Source organism: Hemiscyllium ocellatum, chromosome 12, assembly GCF_020745735.1.
Source record: "Hemiscyllium ocellatum isolate sHemOce1 chromosome 12, sHemOce1.pat.X.cur, whole genome shotgun sequence".
In the NCBI taxonomy this organism is placed as follows: Eukaryota; Metazoa; Chordata; class Chondrichthyes; order Orectolobiformes; family Hemiscylliidae; genus Hemiscyllium; species Hemiscyllium ocellatum.
The window spans coordinates 94,671,980-94,693,356 of NC_083412.1; the positions used below are offsets into that span (position 1 = coordinate 94,671,980).

General features: G+C 43.5%; 1 protein-coding gene across 1 annotated transcript; it reads right to left on the minus strand.

The window, feature by feature from the left end:
- Positions 1–2,851: 2,851 nt before the first annotated feature.
- On the minus strand, positions 2,852–11,657 carry LOC132820635 (lysozyme C-1/C-2-like). Its single transcript, XM_060832836.1, has 4 exons — positions 11,528–11,657; positions 7,179–7,352; positions 5,825–5,900; positions 2,852–2,915 (listed from the first exon to the last, which is right to left on the minus strand). The coding sequence occupies exons 1-4, from the start codon at positions 11,655–11,657 to the stop codon at positions 2,852–2,854; spliced, it is 444 nt and encodes a 147-aa protein (XP_060688819.1).
- Positions 11,658–21,377: the final 9,720 nt, after the last annotated feature.

The following is a 21,377-nucleotide window of genomic DNA, read 5'->3' on the forward strand; positions in this document are numbered from 1 at the left end:
GCATGCCCTTTTGTCCTTAATGTATTGTAAAAACCCTTTGGATTCTCCTTAACTCTATTTACCCAAGCTATCTCATTCCTCTTTTAGCCCTCCTGGTTTCCCTCTTCAGTATATTCCTACTGCCTCTTCTACTCTTCTAAGGATTCACTTGATCTTTGGCTTTGATATTTGAGTCATCATTGTCTACAGGTTTAGTACCTGAGGACTGGAGGATTGCAAATGTTGTGCCCTTGTTTAAGAAGGGCAGCAGAGATGACCCAGGTAATTATAGACCAATAAGTCTTACTTCTGTTGTCGGAAAGGTTTTGGAAAGGATTATAAGAGATAAGATTTATAATCATCGAGCAAGCAACAATTTGATTTCAGATAGTCAACATGGTTGCGTCAAGGGCAGGTCGTGCCTCACAAACCTGATTGAGTTTTTTGAGAAGGTGACCAAGCATGTATATGAGGGTAGGGCAGTTGACGTGGTATACATGGACTTCTGTAAAGCCTTTGACAAGGTTCCACATGGTAGGCTGATGGAGAAAATGCAGACGCATGGAATTGAGGGTGATTTAGCAGCTTGGATTAGAAACTGGCTTTCTGAAAGAAGGCAGCGAGTGATGGTTGATGGAAAATATTCAGTCTGGAGTCTGGTTACTAGTGGTGTGGCACAAGGATCTGTTTTGGGACCACTGCTGTTTGTCATTTTTATAAATGACTCAGACACAGGCACTGGTGGACGGATTAGTAAATTTGCAGACGACACTAATGTCGGTGGAGTAGTGGACAGTGTGGAAGTATGTTACAAAGTGCAGAGGGACTTGGATAAACTGCAGAATTGGGCTGAGAGGTGGGAAATGGAGTTCAATGCAGCTAAATGTGAGGTGATGTACTTTGGAAAGAATAACAGGAAGGCAGAGTACTGGGTCAATGGAAAGATTCTTGGTAGTGTGGATGTGCAGAGGATCTTGGAGTCCATGTACATAGATCCCTGAAAGTTGCCACCCAGGTGGATAGTGCTGTTAAGAAGGCATACGGTGTGTTAGGTTTCATTGGTAGAGGGATTGAGTTCCGGAACTGCAAGAACATGCGGCAACTATACAAAATGCTGGCCACACTTGGAATATTGTGTACAGTTCTGGTCGCCCCATTACAGGAAGGATGTGGAAGCATTGGAAAAGGTCCAGAGGAGATTTACCAGGATGTTGCCAGGATAGGGTAGACAGAGAAAGACTTTTTCCTAGGATGATGACGTCAGCTTGAACGAGAGAGCACAACTACAAATTGAGGGGTGATGGATTTAAGACAGAATGTCAGAGGCAGGATTTTTACTCAGAGTGGTAAGGGTGGCCAGCAGTTTATTTTAGATTAATTTATCACCTACCATGGTGAGATTTGAACCCATTCCCTCACAGCTTGATATGGGATATCTGAATTACCAGAGCAGTGACACTACCTCTCTACCCCCAGCTCCATTTATATATGGGGGCTAAGGGAAATATTGTATTAATTCTGGATCACAGTTTAGATATGATTCTTAGTTACCACTGATGTTAAAAATATGTTTGATTCATAACTTACACAGTATTTTTGAGCTCATTAAAGAACTCATGCTTGGTCATTATTTGTTTTGTTTGTGATAGTTGTACAAAAATGGAATGGAACCTTGAATGAACTCTTGGTGCAGTGGTAACCCCAGTAGAATATGATTATTAACGCACTCCTTCCCCATAGTTCTCATAACATTTCACCCTTTCAATAGCAGCTCTTGGAGGAGAAGGTGAGGACTACAGATGCTGGAGATCAGAGTCAAGAGTGTGGTGCTGCATAAGCACGGCAGGTCAGGCAGCATCAGAGGAGCAGGAGAATCGGTGTTTCAAGCATGAGCCCTTCAGCTCTTGTGCCATTTCTCGTAGCTCGGTCTCTGTCACCTCTGGAACAGAAGCTCCAGGTTTTAATTCCACTTGTTCGGTGCCACAATATGGTCAAATAGATTGACTATCAGCCTGGAATTCCTCTCAACCTGCCTACGGAGGCAGTAGGAGGGCTTGACTTGGCACGACTTCCCTCAGTCCAAAGGGTCTGGTTTCAGACCAATGACGTGTTTCAGGTATGATGTGGAGTGCCAGTGTTGGACTGGAGTGGACAAAGTTAAAAATCACACAACACCAGGTTATAATCCAACAGGGTTATTTGTCGGTACTACCTTTCGGAGCACTGCCCCTTCATCAGGTGGCTCATGGAGTTTGCAGGACAGTGTAATCTTTTGCTTTAAATTTTGTCTCTTATGGTCCTGTTCCACTGCTACCTGATGAAGGAGCAGCACTCTGAAACCTGGTGCTTCCAAATAAACCTGTTGGATTATAACCTGGCATTGTGTGATTTTTAATGTGTTTCAGGAAGACTAGCTGTAGAAACAGCCAGATGCACACGCTCTGCTTCATGCACCATTGGATTTAAGAGAGTACCAATGTCCCGTAACAGGATCCCAAATTCATCAAGATTTCATTGCAACCAACTCATCACTTCCAGAATTATCTATTAATTAAAGGAATGAAACACTTGAATTTTGATTTTTGCTTGTGTTTATTTCAATAAACTGCGACAAAATTTTTTGTTTTACTTAGCTGTCTTAACAGTGCAAAACTAGATATTGTAAGCGTTCCATGCTCTTATATTTAAGGACATTTAAATGGCCATTAGATAGACATATGAATGATAATGGAATAGTGTAAGTTAGTTGGGCTTTAGATTGGTTTCACGGGTCGGTGCAACATCGAGGGCCAAAGGACCTGTACTGCAATATAATGTTCTATATTATTTTTCAAAGCGAGAGGGTCCCATCAACACGATCTCCTCCTCCTTATCAGAAGCAAAAGTAGGTGTAATACTTGATCCATTTACCTTTGCAGTTTTCGACCCAGCTGCTCCTGCAAAATGAAAGCATCAGAGACAGGACGTCAGTCAGCAACACGTCACCCCATTATAAATCTTTTAGTGGGATGACCTTTCCCTGCTCCTCAAAGTTTACTCTCCTCCTCTCCTGAAAGCCCTGACTCTTTCTGAAAGTGAAGCAACTCATACAGAGCGCACTCAGCAATCATTGCCCATGCATGTGCCTCTTTTTCAATTTATTTTCAGGATGCGGGCATCCCTGGTTAGGCCAGCATGTATTGCCCAGAGGGCAGTTAAGAGTCAGCCACATTGCTGCAGGTCTGGAGTCACATGTAGGCCAGACCGTGTAAGGATGGCAGAGTTTCTTAATTAAGCAGATGGGTTTTCCACAACAATTGTTAATGGATTCATGATCATCATTAGATCCCTAATTCCAGATTCTTCATCAGCCATGGTGGGATTTGAACCCAGAACATTAGCTGATTTTCTGGATTAATAGTCTAACAATAATATTATTGGGCCATCACCTCTTACTCTGTCTAAGAATGATTTCAAAATTCTACTGTATTAAACAACACCCGGCTGTCCAACAAACTTTCTTCGAGAATTCAGAGTCTGTCAGTACTTCTAACTATTTAACTATACATTGATGTGATAAAAAATGGATAAATAGAGTCTTGGATTTCCTAACAGTATAGAAAGAGACTATTTGGTTCCTTGGTGCGCTTGCCAGTTCTCTGTCAGAGCAATTCAAGTTGTTTCACTCCCCTTCCTTTTTCCCTGTAATTCTGATGCAAAAAAGTTGCCCGATTTAATCTCGTCACCAGAGCCCAATATGTTGTTCCTTTTCCATTGTGAAGTTTAATGGGGTCTCTACAACAAATCCCTCTCTATAAATACAAGAATGATCACATCCATTGCAACAAAAATCTCTAGTGCACACTCTCTAACAATCATTATAATTGTCTCTCTGACAGTAGTGCCTAATAGGATCTTGACACTTAACCAACATGTGGAGATGTGGTCATCATAGACCCCACTTGCTTCAAATGATGGGCCGAGTCTTGTAACCATCCCTAGGAGATGAACTGAGATTGAGGACCAGGATGAAAGCTGAGGGATGGTTCATTGCACTGTCGCAGTGACTCTGTCAAAGAGTATTTGTAATAACAGAAACCAGTCACTGAACAGCATCCAGTCATGGTGTGGGAATGAAAATATTTCAACATGTTTTCACCTCCTTCAGTAGCAGCCTCTTTCCCACGGACCCTAATGCAGCGAGGAAATACTTCTGTAGCCAAAAGAGAAAATGCTGGAAAATCTCAGCAGGTCTGGCAGCATCTGTAAGGAGAGAAAAGAGCTGATGTTTCGAGTCACCTACCCTTTCTCAAAGCTTTGTCAAAGAGTCAGTTAGCCTCAAAACGTCAGCTCTTTTCTCTCCTTACAGATGCTGCCAGACTTGCTGAGATTTTCCAGCATTTTCTCTTTTGGTTTCAGATTCCAGCATCTGTAGTGATTTGTTTTTATTTAAATAGTTCTGCATCATTCAGCATTGCTTTTCCTGCAGGAATTTCTCCTCACCTTGGCCACAGCCTCAGACTGTGTCAGGTGCTCATAGAATGGGCTGTCACATGGTCCTCATGGCCTTCAGATTCAACTTTCTCACCTGATAATGAGCAGCAATTGGCCACTTGCCTGCGACTGAATGGTCACAGCTGGTGACTGGGGAGTGTGTTGGTCATGAACATTCCATAACACACACACCTCACTGCAGCAACATTTGTAATTCACAATCTCTCATTTTAGCTTTCTCTGCCACACACTCACCTCACTCTAACACAATTTATAAAACACACACTTGCTGTAATATTGTAGGAAATACATACACCCCAATGTAACACACTCTTTAACACATCTCTCAGTGTAACATAATAGAATACACCCCTTACTGTAGCACTCTATAACACACCCCTTATTGTAACACTATTACACATCCACACTGCAACACCTCTATTAATCAGAGCATTGAGTTGGGAGGTCATGTTGTGGTTGTACAGGTCATTGGTTAGGCTACTGTTGGAATATTGCGAGCAATTCTGGTCTCCTTCCTATTGGAAGGATGCTGTAAAACTTGAAAGTGTTCAGAAAAGATTTACAAGGAAGTTGCCAGGGTTGGAGAGTTTGGGCTATAGGGAGAGGCTGAATAAGGTGAGGCTGTTTTCCCTGGAACATCGAAGGCTGAGGGGTGACCTTATAGATGTTTATAAAATCATGAGGAGAATGGATAGGGTAAATGGACAAAGTATTTTCCCTGGGGTGGGGGAGTCCAGAACTAGAGGGCATAGGTTTAGGGTGAGAGGGGAACGATATAAAAGGGACCTAAGGGGCAACGTTTTCACACAGAGGGTGGTACATGTATGGAATGAGCTGCCAGAGGAAGTGATGGAGGCTGGTACAATTACAATATTTAAAAGGCATTTAGATGGGTGTATGAATGGGAAGGGTTTAGAGGGATATGAGCCATGTGCTGGCAAATATGATTAGATTAGGTTGGGATATCTGGTCGGCATGGACAAGTTGGACTGAAGGGTCTGTTTCCGTGCTGTACATCTCTTAGACTCTATCAATCTATAACACACTCCTCATTTTAACACACTTCTAACACTCTCTATAACACATCCACATTGTAACAGACACTATAGCAGATACTTACTGTAACACACTAATACACACTCTTCAATGTAACTCACTATAATACTCTATAACAGATTTTAACATATTCCATAACACACCCCTCACTGTAACACTCTTACTGATTCGTGAAATGTCTGTTTAAAATTGACTGTTATTGTGTGTCCATTGTACCACCAAAGTACTTATATTGAATGTAACCTCAATACTTAAACCTAAATTGAGAGAAAAATATATCAAAAGTAGAACTTACCAGGCCTCCATTCCTTTTGAAGCCACTATTTTTGCAGCACACTCAATGTCAGGATTCAAATTATTACTCAATAGTTCTGTATGAAGAGAAGAAACGTGGTTTTGTATTAATTGGTTATGAGAAGGTGCTCAGGTGAAAACAGCACAGGGGAGTGGATGCTGAAAATCTAGAACAAGCACCAAAATTGCTGGAGAAACTCAGCAGGTCTGGCAGCATCTGTGGAGGGAGAAACCGAGTTAACGTTTTGAGTCCAGTCTGACTCTTCTTCAGAACAGAAAGGTGAAAAAGGAGCTCTAAAGAAGGGTCAGCTTCGAAATATTAATTCTGTTTCTTTCTACAGACACTGCCACACTCACTGAGTTTCTCCAGTATTCTTCTTGTTGCTTGTGGTGTGAGAGGCTGAAGAGTTGCGATTCAGAATAACTTGTGACTGGTAGGGAGTGGGTATGTGTAATTAAAGGGGGATCACCAGTGAAGGCAGGAGGCACAATTTCAATATTCAGAAGTGGTAGTGCCTCACCATGTCATTTAAGTATCCCTAAAGAATTCATATGTAGTGAATCCGCCATGATTCACACCTTACAATGTAGTTTGACTTCTGTGGAGAAAAACAAAGCTGGCAAGCAACAATGGCTGACATAACTAACTAACCAGTTGTGACTGAGCCTGTTTCTGACACACATAGTTTGAAAAACTGAGGCTGGAAGACGCTTAGCGATTCCTACACTGTGAAATAGGTGGGGTTTTACTGACAGGGTAGGATGGGACTTCTGCATGTGTGGGGTGGGCTGGGGGTGGCATGTTGCAGACATCTGAGTTTCAGTTCTCTACCTCAGAAAAGGATTGGCTATATATTAAAAATATCAGCGATTGAATAAATTGGAGGGTGGGAGGGAAGGACACTTTCATTATTATGCTCGTGCACAGGGAAGGATGAAAACTAGTCCCATTTCTTTTAAAATGACATAACTTACTGCTCAGGAAAACCAAATCTCTTTTCACATGCAGGTACTTTCTCTGGGATCCTGCCATTCTAGCTGGGGTAGGGGAATATATCAGGGTTTTGAGACATCACAGTATTCACCAAGCAGTATTGATTTGAATGGCCAGTTAGTCTATCTATGTTTTGATGGCCAAATGGAGAATGCTGGCCAGGAGAAAGGCACGTTGATGGTCACATCTGATGTTATACCATGTTTAATTTCTTTCCCCATTTAAGCCACTGTGGAAGAAACTAGGTGGTGTGTAAATGGCGTTGACTGTTCATTATTACTTCATTATTGCGGGTGTTATGTTGCAATTACCAATAAGTAATTCTGTAATTCTGAGAATGACACTCTGCCAGTTCACATACCAGTACATTTGATCCCACAGCCGTTTTCTGCGTTTGGAGTTTTTCCATCATCACACCACCACTTGCTACTGATCTGAAAGATCCCATATTGTGATGCCCAGGCCTCTCCATTCCGTGTTTCATGACCGATTTCCATTGTGTTGTATTGACTCACGTGGTCAGCCAAGCACACCCCTAGAATGACGAACGACGAAAGAAACAGCATCGTTCTATTTGCTTTCCAAATAACATGCTACATCTTCAGACTCACCTGAACGCTTTCATTTGGAGCAAGTGACAGATGCAAATGATTGAAGGAGGCCCAGGACCTCCATGTCCTCGGCAGAGTGGGAGGGGGGAGTTGAAATGTTGGGCCACGAGGTGGTGTGGTTGATTGGTGCGGGTGTCTCGGAGATGTTCCCTAAGGTGCTCTGCTAGGAGGCACCCAGTCTCCCCAATGTAGAGGAGGCCGCATCGGGAGCAACGGATACAATAAATGATATTAGCGGATGTGCAGGTAAAACTTTGATGGATTTGGAAGGGACTGGCAGCCAACATAAAGGGGAATCTCAAAGTGATCTATAGGCATATCTATCGTAAGAGAATGACTAAAATAGGAATAGGGCTGGTTAGTGAACAAAAAGGGGATTGTGTATGAAGAGACAGAGCATGGCTGAGGTACTAAATGAACACTTTGTATCAGACTTTAGCAAGGAGGTAGATGCTATCCTGGTCATGAGGACAGAGGAGAAAACTCCGTCATGAGAGGAGTTCAACATTGATAAGGAAAAAGTCTTGGGTAGACTGTTGGGTCTTAAAGTTTATCAGAGATTGATGAGATGCATCCAAGGATTTTGAATCAGGTGAGAGTGGAAATTGCAGGGCAGAGACAACAACGTTTCAATATTGGTTAGACTCGGGGAGGTTCCAAATGAATGGAGAATTGCAAACATGTTGATTTTGTTCAAAAAAAGATGTTGTGATGTTAAATCCAACGATTATAAACCAGTTAATTTCACGTTCATGTTGGGGAAGCTTCTACAAACGATTACTCAAGATAGAGTTTGTTATCACATGGAAAGAGGTGGGCTAATTCAGATGGAAGAACAAAGACTTCCAGATGGGAAATCATATTGAGCTAATTTGTTGAAGGTTTTGGAAGAGGTAAAAGAAACAGTCAGTGAGGGTCATGTTGATATGATGTGTTTGGGCTTCCTGGAGGTTTTTGATGCAGTGCCTTACAACAGATTAATGAGAAACATTATGCTCATGGAATAAAATGGTCAGTCATAAAGTGAATAAACTGGCTGAATGATAAGACACAGAGTTATGCCCACTAGATATCTTTCAGGGCTGGAAGAAGGTATGTAATAGAACTCCATAGGGGTCTGTATTGGGACCCTTGCTTTTCCTGTTTCAGGTTAATGATCCAGGTGTTCAGGGGAACAATTTAAAGTTTGCAGATGATCAAGTCTTGAAAACATTGTGAATGGTGAGGTGGGCAGTGAGGAATTTCAAAAGGACATTGATAAATGTGTGATGTGGGCAGATCAGCGACTGATGTGATTCTATGCAGAGAAGGCTGAGTTGATGCACTTTGGTTGGAAGAACATTGAAAGACAATATAAAATAGGGATTACAAATTGAAAGGGGCTGCATGAACCCACATCATTGAAGGAGGAAGTAAGGACTGCAGGTGCTGGAGATCAGAGTCAAGAATGTTGTGCTGGGAAAGCGCAGCAGGTCAGGCAACATCCAAGGACATTCCTGATGAAGGGCTTTTGCCTGAAAAATTGATCCTGTTCCTTCTCCTTGGAGGCTTTTCCAGCACCACACTTTCAACATCCTTGAAAGTGACAATGAAGTTCAGGCACAGAGACAGTTTAATGGAGCAGTCTGTTTCCTGGAGTTTATCATAGGGTACAAGAGCAAGGAGGTGATGTTGAACTTGTACAAGACACTTGTTAGACCTCAACTGGAGGATTATATCCAGCTTTAGGTGACACATTACAGGAAAGATGGCAATACCCTGGAGAGTGTGCCGAGGAGAATGACCAGAAATGTTCCCAGGGTTGAGCACATTCAGTTGAGAGGATCGATGGGAGTGGGTGGGATTATTCTGCTTAGAGAGGTGAAGACCTGATAAAAAGCTTAAAAATCATGAGAGGGCTGGATAGAGTACAGAGGGAGAAAGTGTTCTTGTTCATAACAGAATGAAGAATGATGGGGGGACAGGTTTGAGGTGATTTTCGAAAGAGTCAAATGTGATGTGAGAAAAATGATTTTCACAAAGTGAGTGGTTCGAGTCTGGAATGCTCCTTCGGGAATAATGGCGGAGGCAACTTCAACTGAGATACTCAAGGGTCATGATACTCATTTGAAGAACTGGTATAGCATGATGGGCAGAAAGACCTCCTTCTGCACCCTAACATTTCTGTGGGACTGTGGGATGTGCTGTTTCATACCACTTTTCAATTTTCATCATGGTCAGCAATATTGGAGTGATAAAACATCTCAAGCATTTTTACAGCAGCATTATCAAATACACCATGGGGGTGGGGGGGGGTGGGGGTGGATAATCAAGAGCCCTACAAAGAAGTAGGTTTTTAAGGAACAAGTGAGGGGGAGAGTTTGAGACGTTCAGAGAGTGGGGGGAGTGGGAGGAGGGTGGTGGAAGGGGTGAATTCCAAGCCCAGGTCAATTCAGGGTCCAGGCATAGTGTGAGAATATGTCAGAGGGTCATGGGGTCAGAGGAATTTACAGAGACAGGCACCAAGCCACAGAGGATCTGGAAACACGGATGAAAATGAAGGCATTATGTAATAGGGAACTGAAATAGGTCAGTGAGCATAGTGGTGATAGGCAAATGGAATATGGTGCGAGTTAGAATGTGGACTGTGAACATGGAGGATTTGGATGGCATCAAGTTCATAGAGAGGGTAGAACATGGTAGGCCTAATGCATGAGGAAGGTCATCCCTGAAGGTAACCAGGGCAAAGGTCATGATTTTACTCACAGATGAGCTGAGACAGTGACATAGGTGAACGATGCTAAGATAGGAATAAACAGACATAGCGACAACATGGATAACTGACTGGAAGCTAATGGTTAGGCCAAACATTCTGTACCCTGCTAAATCTGCTCAAAATTCCTGCATCATTCTCAACTCATGAGTAGTTTCAACAGAGGAGAACAGGATGCGATCTTGTTTGACATAATCCAACTAGATCTGGGACAAAATTGCTGGAGAAACTCAGCAGGTTTGGCAGCATCTGTGGAGAGAAAACAGAGTTAACTTTCAGGATCCAGTGACTGTTCTTCAGAACACGTTTGTATGGTGTATCCATCCTGGTCTGAAGCCTTCAAGCTGAGGGAAGGGGGGAAAGGTTCAGTATGTGAGAGATTAATGGTTTTAATGTGAATTAGAATGTTCCAGAATAGTTCCAAAGAGACAGAAACACAACTACTAGAAAAGTTGTGTTTCCTTCAGCCAAAGATGTTTCAGGTAAGAGGTGTTCAAAAGTATGAATAATTTGATTAAATAAATAAGAAGCAACTCCTTCCAGAATAGAGAGACCAGATACCAAATGTGACAGGTTTAAGTGAAATGAGTAATATATTAATTAGATTTCCTACAGTATGGAAACAGACCCTTCAGCCCAACAAGTCCACACAAACCCTCTGAAGACCCATTCCCATGCCCTATAGTTACCCCTGACTAATGCACCTAACACTATGGGCAATTTAACAAGACCAATTCACCTGACCTGCATATCTTTGGACTGTGGGAGGAAACAAGAGCACCTGGAGGAAACCCACACAGACACGGGGAGAATGTGCAAACTCCACACAGATAGTCACCCGAGGCTGGAAACAAACCCAGGTCCCTGGTGCTGCGAGGCAGCAGTGCTAACCACTGAGCCACCATGCAGCCAGCATTCCTTGTTGTATTCAGTGAAGTGTTAGAGTCTGGAGCAGATCATTAACACTCCAACTGGATAGAAAGGTGAAGGAGAAGATAGAGTAAGGGGCATGAGAACAGTAAGGTAAATAATCCAGAGATCCAGCAGCTGCACTATAGATTGAAGAGTCCCGTTCAATGCTGTACCTTTCTGTTATCTCACACAGTTGGGACTCCCTGGGCAGGGATCAAAGGGAAAGATCCTTTCGATTCTCTCTCCCTGACTCCATGGATCCCGAAGCTTGGCTAAGATCAATGTACTCAGTCTGGGTTAGTTAATCTATCCCCTGGTCCCCCTTAATGTAACATGCAGCTGCTCACTAACTGACAGAAATACAGAAGAAACCCACAGCCAACATCTGCAACAGCGCTCAGCATTGTTTAAATAGAACAGAGAATCATTACTCACAGTCTGCCACGCTGTAGTGGGTGAATTTTGTCAGTACAGAGTCCTTGATAGCTTTAACAACTTGACATCGTGAAAGGATCTCGGCACTGGAGACTGCAAGCAGGACACTGAGTACAATAAGGAGCTTCATTGTCGTGACAGCAGATGTGTCTGGATCTGGTAGAAGTTGCACTTTTATACAGGATTGTGTCTGTGGTTATCGGTTCCTAATTAAACAGGAACCTTGGAAAAACATCAAGTGTAAACTGCGTTTCTTAGATTAGTGCCAAGTTCCTGAATGGTAAGCAGTTGTTTAACAAACAATGTAAAAAAAAGCCAGGGGAGGAAGCAAACACCTTTCAGACGGACTCCATTGATTTTAGTCCTGGAGTGGATATATTGAGAGGGTCATAAACAATTCAGACAGGTAATATTGTCCAAGTTCCGTTACACATAAGGTATTCTGCAAATGAGAATTCAGCGCGTTGACCAGAAAATCTCACTGCCAGTGAGAGTATAAGGGTCGGAGATGAGGCAGTGGTTTAAACCATTGGGACAACAGAATCAAGTTGGGCAACATTATTGAGAGTAGCAAGAGCCTGGCCTTCCACAGGGACTGTTTCTTCTGGGATACCTGGGTCCTTCTCTCCCCAAGCCTCTCACAGCCCCAGGGCACCATCTCCTGCAACCACAGAAGGTGTAACACCTGCCTGTTTGCCTCCTCCCTCCTCAGCATCCAAGGGCCCACACACACTTTCCATATGGCACTTTACATGCACTTCACACAACTTAGTCTCCTGCATTCGCTGCTCACACTGTGGTATTTCCTGCATTGGGGAAATGAAGCGTAGGCTAAGTGACCACTTTGCAGAACATCTACGTTCTCCCCTGCAAAAATGACCCTGATTTTCCGGTTTCCTGCCACATCAACACCCCACCCTGTTCCCTGGCCAGCATCTCTGTCTCAGGCTTGCTGCAGGCCTCCTGCAAAGCTCACGAGGAGAAAGTGAGGTCTGCAGATGCTGGAGATCAGAGCTGAAAATGTGTTGCTGGAAAAGCGCAGCAGGTCAGGCAGTATCCAAGGAACAGGAGATTCGACGTTTCGGGCACAAGCCCTTCCTGATGAAGGGCTTATACGCGAAACGTCGAATCTCCTGTTCCTTGGATGCTGCCTGACCTGCTGCGCTTTTCCAGCAACACATTTTCAGCTCCTGCAAAGCTCAGTCCAAGCTGGAAGAACAGCACCTCATTTTCCACTTGGGGACCCTACAGTCTTTCAGACTCAGTATCAAATTCAATGATTTTAGGGCTTGAGCTCTCCCATGTCCTTATCCCAATTCCACAACCAGGTGTTGTTATCACACAATCTACTATTACACACAACCTATTGTTAGCCACTAACAGTCCCCATTAATAGCTATATCACCTCCCAGCCAGATCAATATCTACTCCTTTGTCTGTCCAACTGCTCTTCTCTCCCTTTGGGTTCTAATACTGTTTACTTTTGCCACCTCCTCCCCAGTCCTACCTTTTGCACATAAACCAACATTTTCTAGGTCACCATCAGATCTGAGGAAGAATCACACGACTTGAAAAGTTAACTCTGATTTCTCTCCAAAGATGTTGCCAGAGCTGCTGAGCTTTTCCAGCAAATTCTGTTATGGTTTCTGATTTCCAACATCCACAGTTCTTTCAGTTTTTAATTAGCCAGGCGTTATAGAGTCATGGAGTCATACAGGATGGAAACAGGCCCTTCAGTCCAACCTGTCTATGCTGACCATAATCCCAAACTAGACTAGTCCCACCTGCCTGCTCCTGGCCCACGTCTCACCAAACCTTTCCTCTTTATGTATCTGTCCAAATGTCTTTTAAACAATGCAATCGCACTCACATCCACCACTTCCTCAGGAAGTTCATGTCTTTTTTAAATATCTCTCCTCCCACCTTATAAATGTGCTCCCTGTCTTGAAATTCCCTATCCTAGGGAAAAAGGCAAGTATTAATAATTCTATTTATACCCCTCATTATTTTGTAAACTTGTATCAGGTCGTCTCCAAACCTCCTACACTCCAGTAAAAAAAGTTCCAGCCTTTCTTTGTAACTCAAACCTTTCATTCACAGCAACATCCTGGTAAATCTCTTCTGAACCCGCGCTAGCTTAGTAACATCCTTCCCATGACTAGGCAAACAGAACTGGACACAGTGCTCCAGAACGGTCTTCTGAATGAGCGTTATGACATCTTAACATTCCACTGCCTTATCCACATAACCATCCAAATTGCTGTTATTCAAATAATCATCTGATATCTTGTCAAATATCCTTGATTGATCCAGCCTTCCAGCAAACCCAAAGTACTCACTTCCAGATATTTCCTAATCAACCCGTTCAGAGATGACTTTACAAACTTCTGAAAGAGGAGACTTGACCCCAGGTCTCCTGGATCAGGGAAGGGAACTCCCATCACATCACAGTAATTGATTAATTGATTGACTAATTGGGAAGTTCCTGTTGCATGGCCCTTTCAATTGAAATAAATATCATGAGTTTGGTTGTTTCAAGACAGTTTGACTGTTGTAGTGCAGCAGTTACCACATCCTTTGCCAGGAAAAATTCCTTTGGATATTGCTACCCAAAGCAGGTTGAGTGCTGACCCCTGAGGATGGACATGCAAGCCCCATCAGTACATGTCATGTAATGTTAATAAGCTTAAAATGTTGTATCAATAATCAAATGTGTACTGTGTTGCCACGTATTACTTAACTCTCTGACCCTCAGATTTTTAGATATTAAATGTGACATTGTGTGTCACTGATCTCTGTGGTTTATAATCCAGTGATGACGAAGGGCCAACAGAAATGTTGAAATCAGGGTGGTGCATGAGTCAGAGTGGAGCTGATAAGGATTGGGTGCTGGGCTGCCGGTATGTTTGTTAACTCGAAGATAACAAGTAAAATTGCCACAGTCTTAGCAGACCATTGGGCTGCTCCCTCACTGGAGATGGGGAGAGACTGGTGACTGGTGGTGATTTAACCTGAGGTTCACCGTGCCTTAGGCAAGGGGAGGGGTTGAGAAGGAGAGTCCTTTTATAGTGATCCCTCAGACCAGTATGGGTATTGAACCCCATACTACTAGCATCACTCTGCACCACAAACCTGATGCCAGTCAACTGAGCTAACCAACCCCAATCACCTAAAAAATGACATTTGAATGAAACCATTGGATTGCATGTACATGAGATTACATTGGATGTTTTATTTGTTATCAGGGTCACAGAAATGATAGAATCCATACAGTGTAGAAGCAGACATTAAGTCCACTCATACCCACTGAAGACCATGCCACCCACATCCCCCACCCTATCCCTGTAACCCTGCATATCCCACAGCCAATCCACCTAACTAGAATTCTTTGGACTGTGGAAGGAAATGGTAGCACCTGGAGGGAATTCACACAGGCGCAGGGAGAATGTGCAAACCCCCACACAGACAGTCACCCAAGGCTGGAATTAAATCCGGTCCCTGGGGCTATGAGGCAGTGGTGCTAACCACTGAGCCACGGTGCCAGCCTACAGGTGGTTACAAGCTTCTCTCAAGTTCTTGGGATAATGGCGTTAGAAGCACATTAGGTGTTGCAAGGTCATTGAATGCCCTATAACAGTAACTACCTCAGAATTATTGAAGCATTTGTAAAACAAGCCAGTCGACTAAGCATATAATGAGAACTTACGAGAGAAACTCAGCAGGTCTTACAGCATCTGTGCAGAGAGAAATAAGATTAACATTTTCAGTTCAGTATGAGTCTTCTTTGGAACTAAAGGCAACTAGGAATGGGTAGTAACTGCTATGTTAGCCATTGACAGCCATATTCCAATGAATTAAATATAAGACCAAACACTTTGCAACAATGTGAGGTCATGAAAGCTTCAAAATCACCGGGGGGTGGGGCAGTTTAACAAGATTGGACAGGGAGAAACTGTTCCCTTTTTTTAATATTTATTCACAGGGTGTGGGCATCTCTGGCTAGTCCAGCATTTGTTGCCCAGAGGGCAATTAAGAGTCAATCACATTGCTGTGGGTCTGAAATCGCATGTAGGCCAGACTAGGTATGGATGGCAGTTTCCTTTCCTAAAGGACATAAGTGAACCAAACAGAGTTTTTCAACAATTGACAATAGATTCATGGTCATCATTAGACTCTTAACTGCAGATTTTTACTGAATTCAAATTCCACCTATTGTCATTGTGGGGTTTTATCCTGTGTCCCCAGAATATTACCCAAGTCTCTGGATTAACAGAATCAGCAAAAATGCCACCACGCGAAAGTGAGGATTGTAGATGCTGGAGCTCAGAGTCAAGATTAGAGTGGTGCTGGAAAAGCACAGCAGGTCAGGCAGCATCTGAGGAGCAGGAAAATTGACGTTTCAGGCAGGAGCCCATCACCAGGAATGAGGCTGTGTGCCTCTGTGGTGGAGAGATAAATGGGAGGGGGTGGAGCTGAAGAGCAGGTAGCTAAGAATACAATAGGTGGATGGAGATGGGGATGGAGGTGATAGATCGGAGAAGAGGGTGGAGCGGATAGGTGGGAAGGAAGATTGACAGGTGGGACAGGTCATAAGGATGGTGCTGAGCTGGCAGATTGGATCTGGGGTAAGGTGAGGGGAGGGGAAATGAGGAAGCTGGCGAAATCCACATTGATGCCCTGGGGTTGAAGTGTTCCGAGGCAGAAGATGAGGCGTTCTTCCTCCAAACGCCAAGTGCTGAGGAAGTGGTGGAGGCGGCCCAGCACCTGCATGTCCTCAGCAGAGTGGGGGGGGAGTTGAAATGTTCGGCCACAGGGCAGTGGGGTTGATTGGTGCGGGTGTCACTGAGGTGTTCCTTGAAGCGCTCTGCGAGAAGGCATCCAGCCTCCCCAAAGTAAAGGAGACTGCATCAGGAGCAATGGAAGCCATCACCTCCAAATATTGGATGAGAAAAGACAATCATGCAGAGTCCAGGTCTGAAAGGGTGGTGGAAGTTGAATCTATTGAAGCATTCAAGAGGACCCTTGGGTGATTATTTGAATAGAAACAATGTGGGAGCGTCTGAGGAAAAGCCAGGGGAAAGACGCTAGGACATGGTGCTTATTTGAGAGCCAGTCCAGCTGCAGTGGCATGAATGGCCTCCTTCCGGCCAATGGTATTTTTGTGACTCAGTAAAGGCTGAACATCAATCCAGGTTTAATTTTATTTTGTAAGTTGTGATGGCGACAGGATTGGGGCATCTGTGACTTTCCCCAAACCTACTAATTCAATAAATCAGCATCAATCATTTGAACAATTGTTAACATCAGAATGCGTTGTTATTGAGATGGGAGATCTATCCAATCAGTCATTAAATACACAATGCCACTATCTTTCGATACTGAGCATTGTGATATTTGTAACTACGCCCTGCACTTACTTCATTACCTCCCTGTGGTCCTGATAGCAAACTAAATATTTTAGTTTGTTTTAGTCAACGTTAGGAATTAATGTGTTTGGAGAAGTGGTGGCTGGTGATTGAGCAGGCAACATTTAATTTGGCAATGCAAAACCTCGGAGATAAATTTATTTGATGTCCCTTTTGCAGTCTAATGTTAAAAGAACATGCACTGAAAGTGTCCATGACAGAAAACGGTAATTTAGTAAAAGAACATGAGTCTGTGTGATATATGTTTTGTGAGCTAATGCTCAGAGAAGGACTGAAAACTTATCATACTGGCCATGGGTGTCCAACCCAGAAACCATAACATTGAGGGGCTGTCTTATGGGGAGAGGTTGAATAGTTGGGTCAGTATTCAGTAGAACTTAGAAGAATGAAAGCCAATCTTATTGAAATATGCAAGTTTCTTAAGAGAAATTGCTGGAAAAGCTTGGCAGGTCTGGCAGCATCTGTGGAAAGAAATCAGAGTTAATGTTTTGGGTGCAGTGACCCTCTTCAGACCTATTGCTCTCCACAGATGCTTCCAGACCTGCTGAGATTTCCCAACAATTTCTGTTTTTGTTTCTGTTTTCCAGTTCTTTTGGCTTTTATTTAAGGTTCTTAAGAGACTTGACAGGGTAGATGTGGAGGAGTTGTTTTCTCTTGGAGGAAGAGTCTAGGACCAGAAGGCAAAACCTTAGAATAGGGTGGGACACATTTAAGAGAGAGATGAGGAGGAATTTCTTCCTTCAGATGGCAATGAACGTGGACCTCTTTACCACAAAGGACAACTGAGGCTGCTGTCTATACGATACACAAAACGAAACTGTACCTCGATCTATGTGACAGCAATAAATTAAAGCAAAAAATAAAAACAAACTAAGCATGTTCAAGAATGAGATAGATGGACTTTAAATCAGCAAGAGATTCAAGGGTTATGAGGAAAAGGCAGGAAAGTGAGTTGAGAATAATCAGATCAGCCAGGATCTCATTAAATGGGCCAAATGGCTTACTTCTGTTCCTATGTCTTATGGTCTTATGATCACAGGCCTGCCAATATTCTGGCTAGTTGCCATTTTCCAATCTGCAAAACATTGAGCCCAACTGAAGCTCTGGAGGTGACTCACCTGAAACGTGAACTCAGTTTTTCCTTCCACAGCTCCTATCAGATACACTAAGCTTTTCCAGCACTTTCTGTTCTGATATCTGCTAATCATGTCCTCTTCCTCACAAAGTCACGGTCACCTTCACCCATGTTTTTGATGATTTACATTGGTTCTTGGTTCCTTAATACCTCTCTTTTGAATTTCTTGTATTTGTGTTTAAACCCTTCATGTTCCTTAACTCGGAAACTCTCATCAATTCACAATGATACCAGAATTCTTTTGTTCTCTGAGTTTGCCCATCTGTTAATTCTCCTCTCGTTGTGAGAAGCGGGCGGCACGGTGGCACAGTGGTTAGCACTGCTGTCTCACAGCGCCTGAGACCCGGGTTCAATTCCCGACTCAGGCGACTGTCTGTGTGGAGTTTGCACGTTCTCCACGTATCTGCGTGGGTTTCCTCCGGGTGCTCCGGTTTCCTCCCACAGTCCAAAGATGTGCGGGTCAGGTGAATTGGCCATGCTAAATTGCCCATAGTGTTAGGTAAGGGGTAAATGTAGGGGTATGGGTGGGTTGCGCTTCGGCGAGTCGGTGTGGACTTGTTGGGCCGAAGGGCCTGTTTCCACACTATAAGTAATCTAATCTAAAAGAAGAGGTAAAATTGCCATAGTCTTACCAGACCTTGGGTTTCTCTCCAGTTAGAGAAAGAGAGAGGTGGCGAGTAATGGTTTAACCTGAGGGATACCACACTTCAGGTCAGGGGACAGGTTGAGAAAGAGAGCCCTTTGTGCTCATCTCAGCTGGTATAGGAATTGATCCTGGGCTGTTGGCATCATACTGCATTACAAGTTAGCCATCCAACCAACTGAGCTAACTAACCACCAGCTCCCTTTGCACCGCCATTGGTCATGTGTATGTACAAATCAAAGAATCCCTACAGTTATCATAGAATCCCACCAGTGGGGAGGCAGGCCCTTCAGCCCAACAAGTCCACACTGACTCTCTGAAAAGTAACCCACTCAGACCCATTCTCCTGCCCTACTACTGTATATTTACCCCTGGCTAATGCACCTAACCTACACACCCCTGAACACATGATCAATTCACCTGACTTGCAAATCTTTGGACTGTAGGAGGAAACCAGAGCACCCGAAAGAAACCCACACAGACACGGGGAGAATGTGCAAATCCACACAGGCAATCACCCAAGGCTGGACTCGAACCCAGATCCTTGGTGCTGTGATGCAACAGTGCTAACCACTGAGCCACCATGCCACCCAAATCCAATCTCTCAGACTCAAATCACCACCCAAAAATTTTTTATCATTTGATTGAACCCATACTGTCTTTGCTGAGAGACTGTTCTCTCATGGACAACATCTCAAACAAGTCAACCCCACTCCATTGTTAGACATCTGTGCACAGGCATCTGGACCATACATGAAAGTTCATTCTACCAGATGTAGGAGTTTAAAATTGGATAAATCCCTAGACAATCAGAAGGTTGTGGATGTTTTGGAGAGAGTACAGAAAAGGTTTACCAGGATTTTGCCTGGCATGGGGGATTTTAGCGATGAAGAAAGGTTGGATAGACTGGGTTTGTTTTCACTGGAATGGAGGAGGTTTAGGGGAGAACCTGATAGAAGTTTATAGGATTGTGAATGGCATGTATAGAGTGGCAAGTATGAGGCTTTTCCCCAGGGTAGAGGGGTCAATTAACAGGAGACTCAGATTCAAGGTGCAAGGGCGGCAGTTTAGAAGAGATGTACGAGGCAGGATTTTCACACAAAGGGTGGTGAGTGCCTGGAATGTGCTGCCAGAGAAGCTGATGGGAGTGGACACAAATAGCAGCATTCAAGAAGCACCTGGATGAATACGTGAATAGGAAGGGAATAGAGAGATACAGATCCTGTCAGTAAGGAAGGCAAATGTGTTGGCACAGCCTTGGAGGGCTAAAGAGTCTGCTCCCACTCTATAATGTTCTTTGTTCTTTGCTGGGATGAGGTGTATCTTTGACTGCTGAAGGAGGCAGCAAGGGGATATTAGGGGCCCTGGCAGTAATTTTCAAATCCTCTCTGGCCACACGCGAGATGCCAAAGGACTGGGTGACTGCTCCAACTATTTAAAAAAGGAGGGAAGGACAGACCAGGAAATTACTTATCATCAGTCTGACTTCAGCTTTTGGGAATTTCTTAGGAAGAATTCTGAAGGACGGATAGTACCTGCGTTTGTAGAGACTCAGATTAACAAGGGATCATCAGCATAGATTGGTTAAGAGAAGTTGTGTTTGACAATTTAGATTAAAGTTTTCTGAGGAGCTGACTGGGAGTGTTAACAAGGGTAAACATTCATTGTGGTCTACATGGATTTTAGCAAGTCTTTTCAGAAGGTCCCTCATAGCAGACAGGTCAACAAAGATAGTGCCCTTGGATTCAAGTTAAGAAGCACAATGGATCCAAAATTAACTGTGAGGTAGGAAATAGAGGGTGAGGATTGAGGGATGTTTCTGTGACCGTAAAGCTGTTTCCATTGGGGTTCTGCAGGGCATAGTGCTGGGCTCCTTGCTGTTTGTGGTGTACATTAAAGATTTTAACTTGAATGTAGGGGATATGATCAAGTTGGTTATGGAAGGCTTGATAATCAGTAAATATTGAGGAGGATAGCCATAAACTACAGAAGATGTCAACAATCTTGTCAGCTGGGCAGAGTAAAGACAAACGGAACACAAATGGAAAAGTGTAAGTTAATGTGCTTGAAGAGAGCTCACAATGCAAGGAGGTGCATCATGAATGGTAAGATCCTGGAAAATGCTAAAGGTGACAAAGAACTTGATGTGCATATCTACAGATCCCAGAAGGTAGATAAGGTGGTTAAGAAGGCATATGGCATACATACCATTGTCAGCTGAGGCGGGAACGGGAGATTTGAGAGGAAATGTTCCTGCAGAAGGTTTTGGGAGCTTGGAACTGATGGCCTGAAAAGATGGTTGAGTCAGAAATTCTTGAAACATCTAAGGAATGTTGAGATATTAACTTCAGTGGCCACAGCTTTCAGGTGCATTAGCAAAGAGATGGAAAAGTGAGATTAGGGTCAGTGAATTTTTTTGTTAGCCAGTGTAAATGTGATGGGCCAAATGCTCTGTTTCTGTGCTGTAACTGGGCTGTCAATGATTCGCAATATCCACATTCATGGGAAGGCAATGTATTGAAATAACATCAGAGCTTACGTCACTCCAATCTGCTCAAAAGTCAATTGAGTCTGCTTTTGTGCAAGGTTTGGATATCGGTCACCTTGGTTTTTGTAACTGAACACTGTAGTTTCTCCACTCGCACC